The 19,679-nt window shown below is 36.9% G+C and overlaps 1 protein-coding gene across 3 annotated transcripts in view; it reads left to right on the forward strand.

Moving 5' to 3' along the window:
* Positions 1-19,679, forward strand: part of LOC128556838 (uncharacterized) — a 40,283-nt gene that overhangs the window by 9,924 nt on the left and 10,680 nt on the right. For all 3 annotated transcript variants that reach the window (XM_053542534.1, XM_053542535.1, XM_053542536.1), the window contains exons 2-8: positions 182-334; positions 701-919; positions 1,260-1,460; positions 12,087-12,341; positions 12,524-12,724; positions 13,367-13,510; positions 13,657-13,794. In XM_053542534.1, the coding sequence (XP_053398509.1) occupies positions 313-334; positions 701-919; positions 1,260-1,460; positions 12,087-12,341; positions 12,524-12,724; positions 13,367-13,510; positions 13,657-13,794 (1,180 nt within the window). In that variant the 5' untranslated portion in view covers positions 182-312. The remainder of the gene's footprint in view (positions 1-181; positions 335-700; positions 920-1,259; positions 1,461-12,086; positions 12,342-12,523; positions 12,725-13,366; positions 13,511-13,656; positions 13,795-19,679) is intronic.

The following is a 19,679-nucleotide window of genomic DNA, read 5'->3' on the forward strand; positions in this document are numbered from 1 at the left end:
ATTGACAATACTGAACTAAAAGAAAAACTAATGCAACGACACACATACGGTTACGTCACGCACCAGTTATGAAATTCAGGCGTCAGTGTATGAAAAAATACATGTATTGACGTTTCCGGTACAGTTGTAACCTAACGTGGAATAGAAACGAGTATGTAATATGTATTATTATTTTACGTAGGTTGTCCAGATACAGTACATCCTGTAATCAAGGGTTTTGGACCAGACTGTAAATATAGATGTAACTGTAAGGACAATGTACAGTGTGACGTTGTAACGGGCGAGTGTCCTGATGGTTGTTTGTTCGGATGGATGGGACCAGGATGCCAATACCGTTCGTATTAAATTATTACATGACGCAAATGTATCTAGCTGTTGCTTTTTTCTGACGTTTTATTATGATAAAATCAAGTATTTAATATCTAGCCATAAAATAAAGTAACAATAAAATCACACGTTATTGAAATACATTATCATTACATAGTTTAATGAGAGAATAATTGGTAATAGTATCACATTATACCTTATAAAGTTCATTGATTTTCAATTAAATTTATAATTTGTTCTAAAATGTAGTACTTGTATAGTTTACCCTGAATGATTCGTTTCTCTTTTTGGAATCACAGCAAACATCTTAAAGTTTGAAAAGTTTCGATTTCAGGAAATACACGTGTCATAAAGTAAAAATTTATTATTTTAGGGAATCTTGTAACCGCATCCATTGGTACTGGACAGAATTATAGAACGCAATACAAAGCCCACTGGGCAAACAAAGCAATTGATGGAGATGTGAACACATGCAGCAGTACAAACCTTTATGGACGACCCGGTGACCCATCACAACAATCATGGCGTCTTGAATTATCGACGGAGTTTTATATCGTTGGATTAGTCATCAAGATTCGGGACTCAGATAAAGGTTATATATCTATAAATCAAATCAATAATTTAAAGCCTGGGAATTAAATATATAACAAGCATATGGAATATATATGGAAGCATAGACCGCAGCCAAGCGAGTCTGGTGATAAACAGACTACTGTCTTTTCGCATTAATGTCATCAGGCTCGGCTGATACGGGCGGAAAGGGTTCTGTAACACCTTTAACAACATATTTTCATATCATGTGGTATTCATATTTCTTTATTATGGAAACAGCATTTCTTTCATTTTGCTATTTGAATATCATAAAGCAATATTTACTGCTAGGATCAAACTGTTGACATTTGATCGGTAATTATATGCCTATTTTATTGTAGCAAATTTCCAAGGCTTTTCTGTAGAAATAGGAAACACTACCAATAACTATGAGGTCTGCTATCAACACAGAGTCGGTGCCGACAGAGAAATTGTTATGAATGTAAATTGTGTGAGACCAATTATTGGCAAGATAGTGGAAATCAAACTTAAAGAAAATATGCCACCGCCTTTAGTTCTGTGTGAAGTGGAACTATTTGGAGGTTTGATTTTATATGTTTTAGCAATCATCTGGGAAAACATGTACAGTATGAAATTCAAAGGTAAATAGACAATACATTTCAAAGGTGGTGGTATTTTACTGACATATCCTTAGACACAACAAAATTTAATATGCCAGAAAGGAGAAAGTTCTGTCTTATTTAAGGTCAACACAGTTCTGACAAACATTGCCAATGTTAAATCATACCTATTTTCGTTTTCATTCCCATTGTCTTGACGACAATAATAAATTGTGTTATAATGTGATGCTACACATATGTTAAGGGGCTTGAATAACAAAACCTTGGATTTGATTATTTTACTCACAGGCACTTTGCCACGTCGAAAGGCTGTTATGCAATTTGTAACAGGCTATAATGTAGTTTTACAGTTAAGTGCAAAGTGCTTGCGTAGTTAGAATCGAGATAATAAATGTGTTCCTATAGTCCGCATATAATCCACCAAATAAACGAGACCTACCTTGGTTAAGTTGAAGTTTGGTTGGGATTTTATGTAGTCATACACTTCGAAGGTGATCAAATGAGATGCGTGCGCATAATCACTGTTGATACTTCAGTCTTCAAAGTTCAAAATCTAGCTTTGCAAAAAGTCCCCTCGATAAAATTCCAACAACTAAATACAAGGAAAAAAGGAGAGGATACACCATGTGGGTGGGCATTTGATCACCTTCGAAGTGTATGACTATATAAAATTAAAACAAAACTTCAACTCCAAGGCAATATAATCTGGAAAAGTAGATCCCTCGGGAGCACCGAGAACAATGCAAACAGTGAAAATTGCAGACTCGGTTTGATTTAGTCTGTTCATGAGCAGTAATGGAAAATGCAACACTGCCCATGCCTCCTAGCCCCGGCTTTGAAAAGCAGTATTTAATTTTCAAATCTAAATGAATTGAAATCAATGATCCCGAAGGACCAGAAAATATAGAAAATATAACAACACTGAGATGAAGTCGGGGCGACTTTTTTCGGCCGCCACACTACACTTAACACCCGCTGTTGTGAAGTAAATATAATCTGGAAAGTAGATCCCTCGGAAGTAAGTCTCGTTTATTTTGGGATTTTATTACGTCATACACTCCTCTGTTCACAAATGAGATTTCAAAGCCATTTTGTTTGCAAAGGAAAAACACATATACCAATCATGTGCTTAAAATGTAATATGAAATTCATTCCGTAAAGAATTTACCTTAACATTCCAGAACTGCATTACTGTATGTAGTCTTCTGTATTTGTTTGTCATAGAAATGAGCGGAAAAAAGACAATGACAAATATCAAACAGGAATGTCATGCACCAAAAACGCAACCTCCCCAAAACGAAATCCACAGCGCGCAGACCTGCATGCCACACACACACACACACACACACACACACACGCACACGCACACAAAGCCAACACACGAGGACAAAACCAACAAACAAAGGAACACAGTGGGGCACCGCCTTGGAAAGTCTTACTGTTTTTATTGTATCTTCAATAGGCACAAAGTTCAGCTTGGCTTTTGAAATACTGGCACTTCTTATACTATGGCTTTTAAACATTTTGAAGTCTATACCGGAATTTGTCATAACTTTTCGCAGCCATCTACTTATTGTATGTCTTGTGACAGCATGTGTGGTTTAATGTAACTTATAAACAAACATGTTTTCCTTCTCGAACTGTCTTTGTTCTCCTAAGATATTCCTTAAGCACAAAAACTTCACAAAGCCTCCTATCTGGAGAGTAAGATTTCAACCCCTGCACGTGTCTGTTTCAATAACCCACAATAGTACAACACATATGAAGAATAATACTTCCTCATGTTTTTAATACTAAGTAAATATATAGACTGAACTCGGCTAGCATACACAATTAAAGAGTCAATAATTTCAGCGAAAGTTTACTAACTGGAGATAACTTTTTCAAGTAAGTCAACACTTAGGGTATGTCCCATGTTTCACAATACTTTGGAGCTGTAGGACGAAGGTTAAAAATACCTTCCATGTACCTTATTACTATTGGATAAGATCCAATTGAAAATCCATCTTTTATAATACCTATAACAGAAAGAGTACTACGTGCTGTATTAATAGCACTATAACCACATCCGCTTTCATAAAAACTTGTAAGAAAATCTAATAAAATAAATTTACATCTGTCTGAACTGAATCAATCTGTCTGTCATTACAGACTCTGGTCCAACGGTTGATATATGACACATATTAGAGGGTTTGAGATTTCAACCTTCGCCTTCCCCTTCAACGTCTCTCATATATATTTGGGGTAAAACGTCACCGATATGCGTGTATTTTATTTATATCAGACGTTGCTACTAAAGTTTTCCATGTAATTTCAAGTCAGCCTAAGACTTCGCTTTATTACTATGTGAAATAAAAAGCTTAGTTTCAGGATTTCTGCTTATTAAGTTATTCGATTATCCATATGTATAACTGGACTAAATTTGATGCGAAACACTATCAATAAGTATAAGAATATTGAAGTTTTGTTTGGGTAATGATTTTAACTAAATACATTGAATTGAATCTGGAAGTATGAAGTTATCAACTGATTTTGAGAAACTTTGAGATTTTGTTCAAACTTTAACTTCTACGGCATATTTGTGTCCTCAGGCGGTATTGATTATACCAGATGGGCCTTTTTGTCGTAAGAAGAAGTTTTGAACGTCCGAAGATGTGATATCACGAAAGTCAAAACTTCAGTGTTTGTACATTTACTCTGTCCACATACTCGGCATCAAAGTCTGAAATCTGGATAGAGGCACATGGCATGACAGTCCTTTTACTTGAAAAATGAATGATAACGCGCGATTATCATTTGGTGGAACATTTTATTTTAACTTCCAAATAGAATCAATCCGTTTCTGCCGGACACTTAATAAGACAATTGCGTTTTAATTATAAACATAAAATGGTACTAGTAAAACGGATTTTTTTTCTGAAGTATCAGACAATTTAAGATCTATATATCATGATGCGAGAGGTCTCCTGTTAGCCGTATGGGATAACTCCATTCTTTACATGCACGGACCCAGAGCATGGCAGAGGGGCATTGTGGGTCATTCCCCCTTTAATTCTTAGATTTTACAAAGAAAATCGGTCTTGAAACTCGATGTGACTACCCCCCACCACCCTGAATGGGTGACCCCCCTCTTTAAAGTTGGTGTCCCTCTAACCATAATTCCTTGATCTGCACATGCCTTACTTATGAAATAGTATATTCAAACAAATACGTGTATATGCCCACATGTTATTTTGTGCGACAATTTTCGTCTCCACCTAACAGTTCTTGACTGTTTCGCTAGACACATGGTGACTTGGCACGATTATATTGTGCTGTCTGAGAGTTTGGCCTTATACAGAGTCAAACTGGGTGTCATGATGCCGAAACGTATGATATCATGAAAGTATCTTACATTTGTTTCAAATCGCTTGTTAAATGTATCCATAAATTGTGTATATTGGCTCGTGTTATCAACATATCTTTTAAAAGGTTAGATTTTCAACAGGAAAAGTCTACAAGTAAAACGCGTCTTTTAAGGAATTCGATGTACAAAGTACCAATTCAAAGTAAAAAAAAACTTTAAGAAAAACTATGAAATACTAGTCAACAGCCTTTTGTGTTTGCTTTATCTCATATATTTAACTTAACTTCAAAGTATATCGAGAAATGCATTTGTTGTATTTGATGTCTCATGTTTTTGTTTAAAAAATAGTATCTGTAATATCTTTCAAGAACACCATCATCAATAGAATACGTTGATATGATTATGATTTTTATTTCCTTTCATGCATGATTTACAATCGTGCATTGTATACTGACATCATTTTATATATATTTTCTTTTTGTATTCGCACTAATATCCATGCGATGATTATGTTAATTGAAATGTTTTTATTTAATTTTCATTTCTAAAACCTCTTGTAAAAGTCCTGCACTTTCGGACAATTGATATCAAAATGCACGAGAAAAACGATCATAATTACAAATAAATTGAATGGGCGGATTAAAAGAAGTAAGGTTCATTCTAAAGTTTGAAATCTCAAGGAATTTTAATCGAACTTCAACTTCATACGTTAACTTCACAGGAGACGTTGAAGGGGAAGGCGAAGGTTGAAATCTCCAACTCTCTATTGTTTTTTTTTTCGAACCTTGTCTCCACGATGCGAGTATAATTTTGGTACACTGAACTGAAATGGTTTTACTTTTGAAAGATCTCCTGATAGTCGACAAGCTATCAGACGTAATTTTTCCATTAGTGGATGTATTTTGTTGGTGTTCACTATTGACCGACTGTTTCTTTGAGGGAGCATCACCGGGTGGTCTACAAATTCATTAATACTGAATAATAGTTCTGCGTTTCCCACTCCGCTCTGTCCTGCAGTACCTTCTGCAAACATCTGCCTACCAAACTGAAAGGTGGAAAAGCATAGAAATAGATATTAGACAATTTTTTTTCATACCATCAATAATTTTAGCCTCAGGGTCCGGACGCCATGAAGCAAACCTTTTCAACTGTCTATTAGCTCCACTGGCAAACATGGCAATCTCTGGAGTTCCCCAGTAGGACAAAATGTTCTGAAAAATTGACTTATCAAGCATCCATTCCACATTGTCATTGAATACGAGGGGCATTCAGTATGTAATGCAACTGGTTCTCGTTTTTCTTTATGTTGCACGTCAATATGAAGAAATTTACATGAAATGAAATTTGTTGCATCGCCTTTACAATGATACCATACATGTATATATACCGTTCATTTTAATACATCTTTTTGTATTTGAAAAGTCCTACTCGTATACACTTTGTTAAAATGGTAGGAAAACGTTCACTGAAAAGTGTTCAAATTCGAAACTACATTCAAATGCGCTATAAACAGGGTTTATGTCCGAAGGATATTTTTAATGAATTGTGTGCTGTTTATGGACATAATGAAATTTCCTATTCCACAATAACCAGGTAGATTAAAAAATCTAAAAGCGGAGTCAATTGAAGATGCCAAGAAATGTGGACGGCCATGTTCAGTTGTGACAAAAAGGAACATAGCTAAAGTCAATGATGTTGTGAAACAAGATCCCGATATACAGTTGAGGACATAGCTAGAATGACAGGGATTTCAACAGGGTCAGTTCATTTAATTCTGAGGAGGCATCTTCAAGTACAACGGATTTCAGCTCGCTTGGTCCCCCATTTGCTGACCGACAAAGAAAAACGCCACCGTGTACAAAATGCTAAACAACTTCTGAAAATGTACCCCAAATACGACTCGAGAAACTTTGCTGACATCTGTACTAGTGACGAAACGTGGGAACATTACTTTGATTCCCATCGCAAAGTAAACAATAAAATACGGGCAACAAAACATGCTCGTAGGCCTTGTATTGCAAAGAGAACTGAGAGTGCAAATAAGATTATGTATGCTATTTTCTATAGCCCGCAGGGTGTTGTGGCAGCTATTCCGGTATGTAAAGGTCGAACGGTCAGTGGACAAACTATAAGGCAAGGATATTGCGCAAAGTTGAGAAGTTTTATAATAAACGTCGCCCAGCAACAGGTTTTCGTAATGTTTGCCTGCTGCACGACAACGCTCCAGCACACAAGGCCCACGCTGTTAAGCAATTTTTGGAAACGGAAAAGGTCAATGTGCTTCCTCACCCACCGTATTCGCCAGATTTAGCACCGTGTGACTTTTTCCTGTTTTTACGTCTGACAAGGTTTCTTGCTGGTCGTCGCTACAAGTCCAGGAATGCCGTCGGGTCTGCAGTGCATCAGTTCCTCAAGAGTGTACCCAAACAAGACTATCAAAAGTCATTTCAGAACTGGATTAAACGCCTGAAAACTTGTATTAAAGTTGGTGGAGAATACTTTGAAGGAAATCATTAAAGATTTTGGTAGTTTAATTGTTTGTTGTTTATCTATGAGCGTAATTGCATTACATACTGAATGTCCCTCGTATTCGTGAACTATGATCAGCTATATTCTGTACGCCAGAAACATGGATTGCCGACAACCAAATGTCCCTACTTGTACACCACAACCAAATAGTTCTAGCTAGATCATTCATATCAGCTGATTTTACTCCTCCTTTTGAGTTAGGAAACAACTGACGTGTTGTCACATTTATTATCATTTTACCAGATTTATATAGCGCCCTTTTCATGATAAACACGTTCAAAGGCGCATTACATATAGCAAACGCAGCCACACAGGGCGCAAAATTCATCCTCTACTAGTAAAGACACAAAGCGATCTGACCAGAGGGACAGAGTGAGATAAAGCCCCAAAAACAGATAGAGATATTTTTAGATACAGGCCTGTCCGGCTAACTTGATTAGCCTAGCTCTTTGCGAATAGACAGTCTGGTTCTTTAACGTGCCCGGTGTATAGCAACGATACACGCGACGCCATCTTTCCTTGGAAAAACCAGTACAGGCCTCTTAGTTAGGTGGGAGACACTAAAGAGTACCTCAGAAATTTCCAGTGCCTGGACCGGGATTCGAATCCCGGACTTCTGAATTGATAGTCAAGCGTATTACCACTAGACCACCGGCCCATCTTGTATCATGAAATGTATATTTCTTTTAGTTTTGCAGAAGGATTTTAAAGCAAAATAGACTGCTTTTAACTCCAGATATTTGGTATGTTTTCCAGACTCATCCGCTAACCCTCAGTTTGGACTTTTTCTTCATTACAGTCCTCATCATAAAGGGACGAATCTGATGTTATAGTCATTTCAGGGTTCCCATGATAAATTTCTTTTTTTTTTTGCAAATGCAAGTTTTCAATCTACCATAAAAGATCTTGCTTCATAGCATCCGAGATGGACATGTTTGCATCAAAATTACCTTTAACAAGTTTTAAAGCTGCTATTTTTTTCACGTTCTATATTTCTATAAAGAAAGTGGTCCATATTCAACTGCAGAGAAAGCGGACACCATTAACCCTAATGTTTGAGCTATTTTCGTGTTATTTTTATAACACACCCTTGAGCAAGCAAGTACCAATTTCCTTACTTTTTCTTGTGGTAATTTGACAGTCGTTTTAACAGAATCAGTATCATTGCCTAAGTAAGTCATTTTTTGGTGTGTTGGCACTAAAACAGATTTTATCATGTTTAATAAACCCTAATTCTTCAATTTCACTGGATCATCTATATTTTTCTTACAGCTCTAAAATTGTAGCGCAACCAAGATTGAATCATCAATATATCCACTATTTTTATGCCCTTCCTTCCTCAAACCTGCATACACCGGTTTCAACAAGTTTGTAAATAGTAAGGCAGCACAGCAAATACCTTTTGGGAGGCAGACATACTGAAACAGATTTCCCTTCCAACAGAATTTTAGTACATTTTGCTTGTCTTCAGCTATTGGCACTGAATAATAAGCGTGTCTGATGTCCAAAGATGCCATGTGACCATAGCTACTTGTTAGCCGTTGATGGCACCTTCCATCACGACCACGGCCTCTGCCACGAAAATTGCCATATGGTCCTTGAGGGTAAGGACGACCTCTCCTATTTCCTCGAAATAACAAATAACTCTTTACTAACACGACTCATATCACGAATCTCTTTCACATTTTACAGACATCGTCTCCATACAACTTGTCTGTAAATGGAACACTTGCTGAACACAACTGTTAATATCTACTGTCTAAATCTGCCTGTTGCATTTCTTTTCGACGTACGTTTATCAACTTATGAGCATGACCAAATATGCCTAGTGCATCTGAACCCCACTCCAGGACCTTACTAGCACCAGAATTGGCAGTTTTGTCCATCATTTTTTGAAATTTATTGCCCCTTTCACAATAGCTAATTGAATATTTTGCATTTTGACATCTGCAGTTTGAGTCCAAGGTTTTATATCAGACCATATTTGCGGATTTACAGAGGTTTTGATGAGACCGGTGCAAGTAGACTTTCGTTGATAAACGAGGCTTAATCCTCATTCACCTCATTATCTGTTTCTTCCAATTGTTTGAATTTGTTTAGGAGACCTTTGAACAGCCCTTGGTCACATGAACTATCCTCATGATCTGACGGCAATGCAGACGGGACAGAACAGGGCATACCAAAACTGTCATCACCTATATTACAAAACTGCTGAGCTTCATAATCACCATTGACCCCAGAAATATTATAATCATAAGTCAAACTATCTCTCGACAATGGATTCTACTCGCTGAGACAGTTGATTTTGGCTGTTTCTCATTTCTTTCATTATACCGGCCATTTCCGCTGTGAACTGGGCTAAATTCAGCTCGGGATTCTTAGCGGAAGACGTACTGTCGCAGCTACTGTCCCGTTTAGGTTGAGACTCCACCACACTCCCGTACACACACCCAGAAGACCCTTTATTACTTCCAGCGGAAGCTTTACCCGACAATGATTTAGTTGGCGTGTTTTTGTTACCACTTTGATTGTCTTTTCAGCACATGTATGTGACTGGTTATACAAATTTATCGATTAAACGCGTTACCGATAATAAAAATTTATTTTTGTTTTATTTCCGCAAGCACGTTGTGGAAAACTTGTACTAAATATCATTCAATTTATTATTATTACTACCGCGTATTAATATATATATAATTTTGCTTTTGTAACTACCGCGTAGCTACGGAATGATATATTATATCACCAGGAGAAGGTTAGACCACTTCCGACCTCTCTGAGATTTTGCAACGCACTGAAATATCACCAGTGATTATGCGCGCATCTCATTTGTGAACCGAGGAGTGTATGACATAATCAAATTGTTATGTATGGTGGCATATTTCTGCCATCCACATATCCACTAATTCATCCCGAAACTTTTCTTTAAAATGTCACTTATTCAGTAATTATCTGGCAAATAAACAGTTTCATGTTATCCGCAGGATAAAACTGCCTGCCAGTGCCCACTACTGCCATCCACATATTCACTTACGTAGACTAGATATATTGCTTTTGTCAGTAAGTCACTTATTTTATGATAACTAGAATTTTTTCAGTAAACATTTATCTAAAAAAAGACACTGTTCCGTCCTCCTCTACCTCATTGAAGGGGCTTCTGTGGACGATAGGTTAAGTTCACAGAATCGAAACCAATGTGGGTTCGAAACCTCGCTTGTGGATGTGTGGGTGTGTGTGGGGGAGGTTGGGGGTGTAGAATTCTTCACGTGAGGAAACCAACTTTTCAACATGCCTAGTAATAACTAGATAACTGGATATGTGACATTTTTATAGACAACTGTCTGCATAAAAAAAATGATTAAGTGGTTGGCAGAAATATGCCACCATAATTACGCATCCAAACTGCATATTTATTCACGAAAGAAATATTTATATTTTGTTCATTTGTTGTTTCACGGTTGTATAGTGCTTTTTTTTATTTAGGAACAAAACACGGGACTGTTGGTGCAAAACAAATTAACATACAGCAGCGATAACGTATTAATATACCTCGAAATATTTCGAAATAAGTTAAACGCCACAACTATTTTCTAAGATAACATCATAACGAGACAAACGAAAATGATTGAAATGAATTATTTCTACAAACTTGATGCAATACACAAGTGTTTATCATCGTTTTGTAAAATTATTACTATATATTGCTTCATAGGTAGAGTGTACCGTCATGAGACTTTGTCACATGTCATGGTGAATCCATCTATATACAGTCTCTGAGGAGCATGTGCATTATTTTCGAAGGAACAGGTAGATGGATTTAAATTCTCAATCAAGTTAACCTTTAGGACATCCAATCATCTCAAAGTATGGAATGGTGTCCAAGCAGCTACTGCCTAACCAATTAACTAAAACATACATATTTCCAAATGTATGAAAAACGAACATTTCAAATAAAATCATCAGGGTAGACACATTATCAAATCTACGAACAACATCAACACAATAACACATTGTATTCCTTGATGAAAATTTCTCAAACCGCAATCGTGTCTTATATTAAGGGTTTAGTTTTTTTCTCCTTATTTACAGTGTTTTAGTTAAGGTAGTTTTACATGTTCAGACCAAACTTATTAATAAGTTATGGATTCGTGATGAAAATCTATGGGAAAATCGCAAACATTTCTATGATGTAATTTTAATGAAGCTTCTCACAGTTGTAATTTGTCTGATTATCTTTCATTCGGTAAAATGAAATACAAAATGCATAGATCTGTGTGTATATTTTTTATATATTTTTGTCATGATAAAAGAGATCTGCAACTTTCAAGATGATTTTATGACCAGTTTTGGATGATTTCACGTGTCAGTTTTTGTTCATATATTCAGTATTTAGAAAGATAGGAATATTGTTGTGTTTTTTTTCAGTTACCACAAAGTTTGTCATTTATTCGTGATTTGTGAAAACAGTATTAAGAGTGTTAATACTGTCGGCTATAATTCATTTAGCGGTGTTCAAAAGGGAGATACGCATTGTCATTACAATATGTTTACGGTATAGCAGTACTGTACCTATTTTCTAAAAGTCAAATGAGAGAGTAAGATATGAGATGCATCCAAAGGTTCTTTTACTTTCAGAGACCTACATACACTCCATTTATTTTATAAAACATTTACTTCAACTATCATGGTGACATTCAGAAATTTTATTACAGGTCGCCTTGTTTCGTTCAATAGGCATACTTCAATAGAAAGCGTTCTAAATTATAATGGTAGATGGAATGCTTCGTATGCCGTAGACGGAAGGCCAATGCTGTCTCGCAATGAAAATCAGAATGATGAGTCGCAGAGAACTTGCAGTGCAACAAAGCTTTATAATCCGAGTGAAGCAAAGTGGTGGAATGTACATTTAGATACATTCTATGACATCCAAGGAATCAGCTTCTTTGGTCGATTAGATTTTGGAACAAGTAAGTGAAAGGTATATTGTTTTACTGATGAGTTAAATAAATGAAAACGGTTGCTTTTGATACATTCAGTTGTCATCCAAGTATAATTTGTAATTTTCAAAAAAACAAAAGATATCTGCAAGGTATTACACAATATAGTATCTTTCTCACACAAGTATGATACACATGTATATTTTTTTCAGGTCAGTATAAATCGTACAAAATACTGGTCAGTAGTTATAGCTCTCAAACAAATCTTATATTCACTGACAATGGGTTTGGAGACAGACGACAAGATTATAACCCTAAATCAAGAAACTTCACGAGACCCTTCCTTGGTAGCGCTGTACGAGTTGAAAGATCTGGGGATATTCTGATTTTATGTGAATTTGAAGTATATGCAGGTATACATTTTTAAACATCTTTACAAGCATGTAGAGACAGATGCCAGAGCAAAAAATATTTTTAAAACATAAACGTTTCATTGAATTACAATAATTTAGTTCATTTAAATATAGATACGGAACAAAAACCTGCTAATCAGCGGGGCACGGGGCGAAAACTTGAGATTTTAGAACTCAAACGGCCGGGTCGCGGGCGAAAATCCTTGATTTAAGGAACGTACTGGTGGGGCGCAGAGCGAAAACACACTAATGAGCGTCTAGTTTACGTTGAATTTTGTCCCTGCCAACCGACCGTTTGAGTTCGGACCGCCCCCACCCCTCCTTGCAGATTAGCTGGTTTTTGTCCCGCACTACTACTGTTTAGCGATTTTTCTCGCCGCGCTATTTAAACTTCTTAAATCTTGAGTTTTGTTTGGTGGGGTCGCGGGGCGAAAAGACAAAATGGCATCTATCAGTCACCATAGAAACTAGTTCTATGGTAAATAAATGACAACTTCCTTGCGTGTCCTAAAGACATAAAAACATAGTTAAAAACTGGAGCAGTTGGAAGAAAAAGCCTTGTATTCCGAAGATACAATCCTTAACAACGTAAAACATAATATATAAACTATGAATTTTTATCATTTATTGTTTCACAAACAGAATGCCCCCTTGGCAGATGTGGTTGGGAATGTAATGAAACCTGTATGTGCAACAGTCAGACAACCGGGCAACACAAGATTCGGGGCATATGTCCGTATGGATGTAGCGGAAGATGGAGTGGCCAGAACGGAACGTGTAATATCGGTAAAAGTTATGACGTTAATCTCAATATTAATGACATATCAAATGAAATTTGATTACATGTACACACCAGTCGCACGTTAAACGTACACATGTTTTCATGAGAATAACGATCATGTTGCACTTAGGCGTATTTATGGTATTTCCAGAATGTTCTGATACGACATGGGGACCATACTGTAATCAAACATGCGGTCAATGCAAGAACAACGATCTATGCAGTGTATCTAACGGCAAGTGTCCAGATTCGTGTAAGCCTGGATTTATTCCTCCTTTATGTATACATGGTAAATATACTATACCTTTGTGTATTATGTATGCGCATTTGCAAACAATTATATATAAGGCTGAGTTAAAGTCAAAACAGTTTTTAACTCATTTGAGCAAGTAGTGCTCATGTTAAGCTTTCAGGATCGTTGAATGTCCGTCTTCCGTCCGTCCGTCCGTCATCCACAAGTTCTTTAAAGAACATCTCCTGAATCATCAAGTGAGTATTCCAATGATGCTTCCCTTTCGTATGTCTTCAAATCTAGGTTATCCGTGTAGAATTCTGATTGTCATGTCAGAAGGAAATTCTTTAAAACATCTTCTTAAAAAACGCTGACCCGATTTGAGAGATTAATCTCAGTGTTGATGAGGCTATTGATTGAAGATGCTCAGCATATCTTTTTTAATTGCGATCATTTCCAAGATCAAAGACATCAGCTGGTTATAGACACAAGCCATTATCATCCCATAAGTACAAAGACATTATTATTTGGTAAAGAAGTTTTCACAGTAAAAGAAAAGTCACTATTCAATGCACAATGCAGTGCAAAAGTTTATAAAGGTTCGAATAATACATTAAGTGCAAAACAACACCACAGTTCAAATCCATATATAATCATTTATCATCTGTCACAGACAGGCAGACATATCCATGCCATCACACCACATTTTTCATACATCATATTATATCATATAATACAAGATTTATATCCTTTCAAAAAGCGTTTTAACTAGCCAGAGGGCGTGGTCATGGTTGTATATATGTATATATCAGTCAAGAATTGCCGGTTCAATTTTTAAATATTAATTTAACAGAAATGTTCTTTCAAAGTTTGTAAAACTTAATGTCACTTTTTCCAGTATGACTATAGAGTAAATTTAAAAAAATAAATATTGCTAGAAAACGCTGGCCAGTTCATACATATTTCCCCTCTAGCGGTCCTCTACCAAAATTGTTCAAGACAGCTGTGAAACTCAGGTGAGAAATCAAAGGATGTGACTGTCGAAGCTCTCTTGTTTTTATCAAAATGCTATCTAACTGCCTTTAACATACTATTCAAACCAAAATTATGTTATGTATTCAAAGTGATACGCACTATTATACATTTTTTATAAGAGACCCATACGGCCGGGTCGGGTATCCTATCAAAAATCAAAATTATTGTCCGAGGTCGGAAGTACCGCGGGCAATAGTATTGACGATTTACTGGCAGACCAATAAGTGTTTTAATACATGAAGTCAGAAAGTTTCATATTTTTTCAAGTTTTAACTTAAGCCCGGCAAAAGTTAGTAGCACAAACTATGGAACGGTGATTTATGTTATGTCATTTACTTGTCAGGATAAACCAAGTTAGGGTTAAAGAACCAGACTGTCTATTCGCAACGAGCTAGGCTAAGTTAGCCGGACAATCCTGTATCTGATTTCTGATCTCCCTGTCGTGGGGGCTTTGTCTCACTCTGTCCCTCTGGTCAGATCGCTCTGTGTCTGTACTAGTAGAGGATGAATTATGCGCCCTGTGTGGCTGCATTTGAACTATGTAAAGCGCCTTTGAACGTGAAATTGATCATGAAAAGGGCGCTATATAAATCTGGTATAATAATATATATAATAAATAAATAAATATGAATAACACTCTTAAAGGTTAATACATTTTAATCTGCATGATACAAGTGCAACTACAATACTGAATACTTGACAATAAAACATGCCTATTATATAACACAGTAACAATAACTCAATGTCCTGGTAGTGTTGCTGATACAGCGTTGTTGTGTCCCTTGGTATGTATATAATCCAGTTACACAACACCCCTTTTCCAAAGTATGAAATTTACTGTTGATCTTTAACTCGAAGTTTGTCTGTAACATCATGGTAAAACATAATTGAAATGTCACATCGTACATTCCACTGTTATTGCTAACCTAAGCTAAATTAAATCAATAATTGTAAACTGCCTAAAACAATTACAAGTTTAAACAATCTGGCGGTTTGGAAATTCTCCCAGACCTTGTAACAACACTGTTTGAACTTTTAGCATTTGATGTGTTTTGATTAGGAGACAGTTGCGAGTCTGATTGTTCGTTAGACACTGGTGACTGGAATGGGATATCAATTTCTTTATCAAAGCTTACTGTTTTGTTCAGTTTAACTAAATGTCTACGATTTCTTGAAATAGTACTTTTAGGTGTTTCTACAACAAATGATCTCGGTCGTGAATCTTCTTTTATTATTTTACCCTCAATATTCATGTCTTTCACAAATACCCCATCCCCTTGCTTCAGTGGAGGAAGGTACTGAGCGCGTCTAGACCTGTCGTAATTTTCTTTTGAGTAATTACGGTAATTCTTTTCTTTCTGCTGTATCTCTCTAGAATTTACCGGTTTCGGATCAAGCTTTTGTGGCGCCTGAGGGAGTGTAGTTTTAATATGACGCCCGAATAACAATTGACTTGGCGAAAGCCCATTTTGCAACGGAGTAGCCCGATATGTCAACAAAGCGAGATACGGATCATCACACGCGTTCAGCAGACGTTTGACAGTCTGTACGGCACGTTCAGCTTCTGAATTACCCATAGGGTACCTCGGACTTGAGGTTATGTGCTCAATACCGTAATCAGCACAAAACTTGTTGAAAGTATCCGAAGCATATTGCGGACCTCCGTCTGTGACTATAGTGTCGCATAGTCCATGACGTGACAAGATTGATTTGAGATGCGCAACAACAGTCGCAGACGACAGTGAACTGAGTTTAGCTATTTCAATGTAGCGAGAATGATAATCTATCACCAGCAAATATGTGCAACCGCGCCAATGAAACAAATCTGAACCTAACTTCGACCAACACCTGTCCGGAAACGGTGTAGCAATCAATGGCTCTCTTTTTTCGTTTTGCATTTTAGCGCAAGTATCACACCCTTTAACAAGATTTTCAATGTCTTTGCTTATTCCTAGCCACCAAACAGATTCTTTTGCCCTTGATCTACATTTATTGATCCCTTGGTGGGCTTCATGTAACCTAGCCAAAATATCTGTTTTCAATTCAGATGGAATAATAAGCCTGTCATTTCTCATCAACAGCCCATTGTTTACAGTAATTTCACCTTGAAATTTCCAATATAATTTTGAAATTTCACATGACTCTGATTCAGGCAACCATTTTGAGTAAATTCAATTAATTTTTGACAGACATAGTCTGACATTTGCTTTGACCTTATTTCCTGTAGTCTTTTGTCTGTGGCTGGCAAACTTTTAAGTACTAAATCAACATACATTTGAGTTTCAGTGCAGTTTTGCCTATCCTCAAATGTCAAACTGTCACACGTTGGATGTCTACTAAGTAGGTCAGGTATGATTAACTCATTACCAGGCATATGTGAAATTGTGTACGAAAATTGCATGAGTCTCAGTCTGAAACGTTGTATTCGTAGTGGTAATTCACTCAAGTCATTTGTCCCAAAAGTGGTACTAATGGTTTGTGGTCAGTAACTATAGTAAAGGATTTCCCTATTAAGAAGTCCTTATGCTTTTCACATCCATATGTGACCCCTAGAGCTTCCTTCTCTATGGTTGAATACCTTTGTTCTGTTGGAGTTAAAGCCCTTGAAGCATATGAAACTGGCTTGAATTTCCCATTGTCTTGTTTCTGGAGCACTACACAACCAATTGCATAATTGGAGCTGTCCGTCATAAGAGTAGTCTCTCTGTTTGGGTCATACAGTGCAAGAACAGGTGTTTCTGTCAAAATACACTTGATCTTATCAAATGCTTCCTGTTGGTCACTACACCAGTAAAATTGACTTTTACTACTCAGCAAATCTCTAATTGGCTTTGAATACTCAGCTAGAAGTGGGGAAAACTTTCCTAGCTGTGTGACCATGCCCATGAAACTTCGAACACTGTGCACATCCTTAGGAGGTGCCAAGTCCCTAATAGCCTTGACTTTGTCAGGGTCTACAGCTATGCCATCTTGGCCAACCATATGTCCAACAAACTTTACCTGAGTTTTCTTGAACACACATTTGTCTTGGTTAAGAGTCAAGTTTGCTTTTTCTAGCCTAGTTAAGAAAGTCTCTAGTCTCGAGTCATGCTCTTCACTTGTCCGTCCATAAACTAGAATATGTCAGTCTTGCATAAAACACCGTCTATGCCTTCAAGGATTTGCGACATTCGCTTCTGAAAATATTCAGAACTGCTGCTAAGCCCCATAGGCAGTCGTTTAAATGCAAACCTGCCAAATGGCGTTATGAATGTTGTGAGTAACTGACTTTCTGGTGCAAGATTTATTTGCCAAAACCCGCTATTGGCGTCTAGCTTGCTGAAATACTTTGCACCCGCCATCCGCCCCATATCTTGGATCTATAATGGGCAAGGGATAATTTTCACGGCGTACATTTTTATTCAACTGGGTAAGGTCAACGCATATACGAACGTTAGAATCGCTTTTTGGTACACAGATTATGCCTGCACACCAGTCAGTGCTTTGATCGACCTTGAAAATGACACCTGACTTTTCCATTCTTTCAAGTTCAGCTTTTACTTTTGGAAGCAATGGAATAGGTACGCGTCGCGGTACTGCTAGAGCAAACGGTTTCGCTCCTTCATTAAGGGAAATACGGTATTCTCCATCTAACTGTCCTAGTTCCCTGAACAATCTAGGATGGGTGCGCTTAACAGAATCTACCGAAGTAACTTCATCGATGTTAAGATTGACCAAATTTAAACCGATAATTGCCGGTCTACCCAATAGACTACGATCAATGCCACGCACGACAAATATTTCTTCTACTGAGTACTTGTTTTGGCTTGATAACGTTTCGGTAAAAGAACCTAAGACATTCAATTTCTTATTTCCAGGGCCAAATAGGTTTTTGTTTGTTTTCTTTAATTTTGGACTTCCTAGAGATAAGTATACAGTTTCAGGTATCACCATAACATCAGCCCCAGTGTCTATCTTAAAACAGACTAACAAATGTCTCACCTTTAGTTTGGCTCTCCATTGACCATCTCCTGTTTCTATTGTTCCCAGATAATCACTTTTTTCTGCGAGTTCATTTAGTGTTTTAGTTCTGCAGCACACAGAGAAATGATCCATCTTTCCACAATTGAGACAGTTTTTCCCTTTTGCGGGGCATTTTCCCTGAATATGCGTCCAGTTACACCTAGTACATTTATTTTGTCCTTTAGGCATCGGAGTCCTATGTTGTTTCTTTTTTGTTGGATTTTGCTTCGGCGCCCGATATTCTCCCAAAGACTGTTTTGGTCTGGCTCCGCGGCTGACCTCGTCCGCTGACCCTCGGTCTTTACCGTGCTGATCTTTGACCTGTCGTTTTACGATTTCACTTTGTCTAGCCATTTGAACTGCCTTTTCAAGTGTGAGTTCTGATTCTAATTGCATTTTCTCAGATAAATTTGTATCTAATATTCCAATCACAATTTTGTCCCTTATTTGCTCATTTTTGGTGTCTCCTGGAAATGCACAATTTTCAGACAATTCGTAAAGTGTTCGTATGAATGACTCAACGGTCTCCCCTTGATTTTGTCGTCTTGAATGAAATTTCGCACGTTCATGTATAACATTTTTCTTTGGATTGAAATGTTTATCAAATTCGTCCAAGACTTTTTCAAATTTCTTGCTATCATCAGCTGATAGATTGAAGGATTTCAACAAATTGTCTGCATTTTGACCCATTGTATAAATTAATGTAGCCACCTGGATCTCTCCATCATCCTTATGCAGTTTTGATGCAGTTCGATAGAACGAAAATCTTTGTTTCCACTCATTCCATTTGCTCGGGTTTGTAAAATCGAAATTTTCTGGAGGTGATAATTTCGCCATTATTCCAACAATTTAATGTTGCACTCTGTTATAAACAATTTAATGTTAATCCATATTAATTTACAATT

Source organism: Mercenaria mercenaria, chromosome 5, assembly GCF_021730395.1.
Source record: "Mercenaria mercenaria strain notata chromosome 5, MADL_Memer_1, whole genome shotgun sequence".
NCBI classification, from domain to species: domain Eukaryota; kingdom Metazoa; phylum Mollusca; class Bivalvia; order Venerida; family Veneridae; genus Mercenaria; species Mercenaria mercenaria.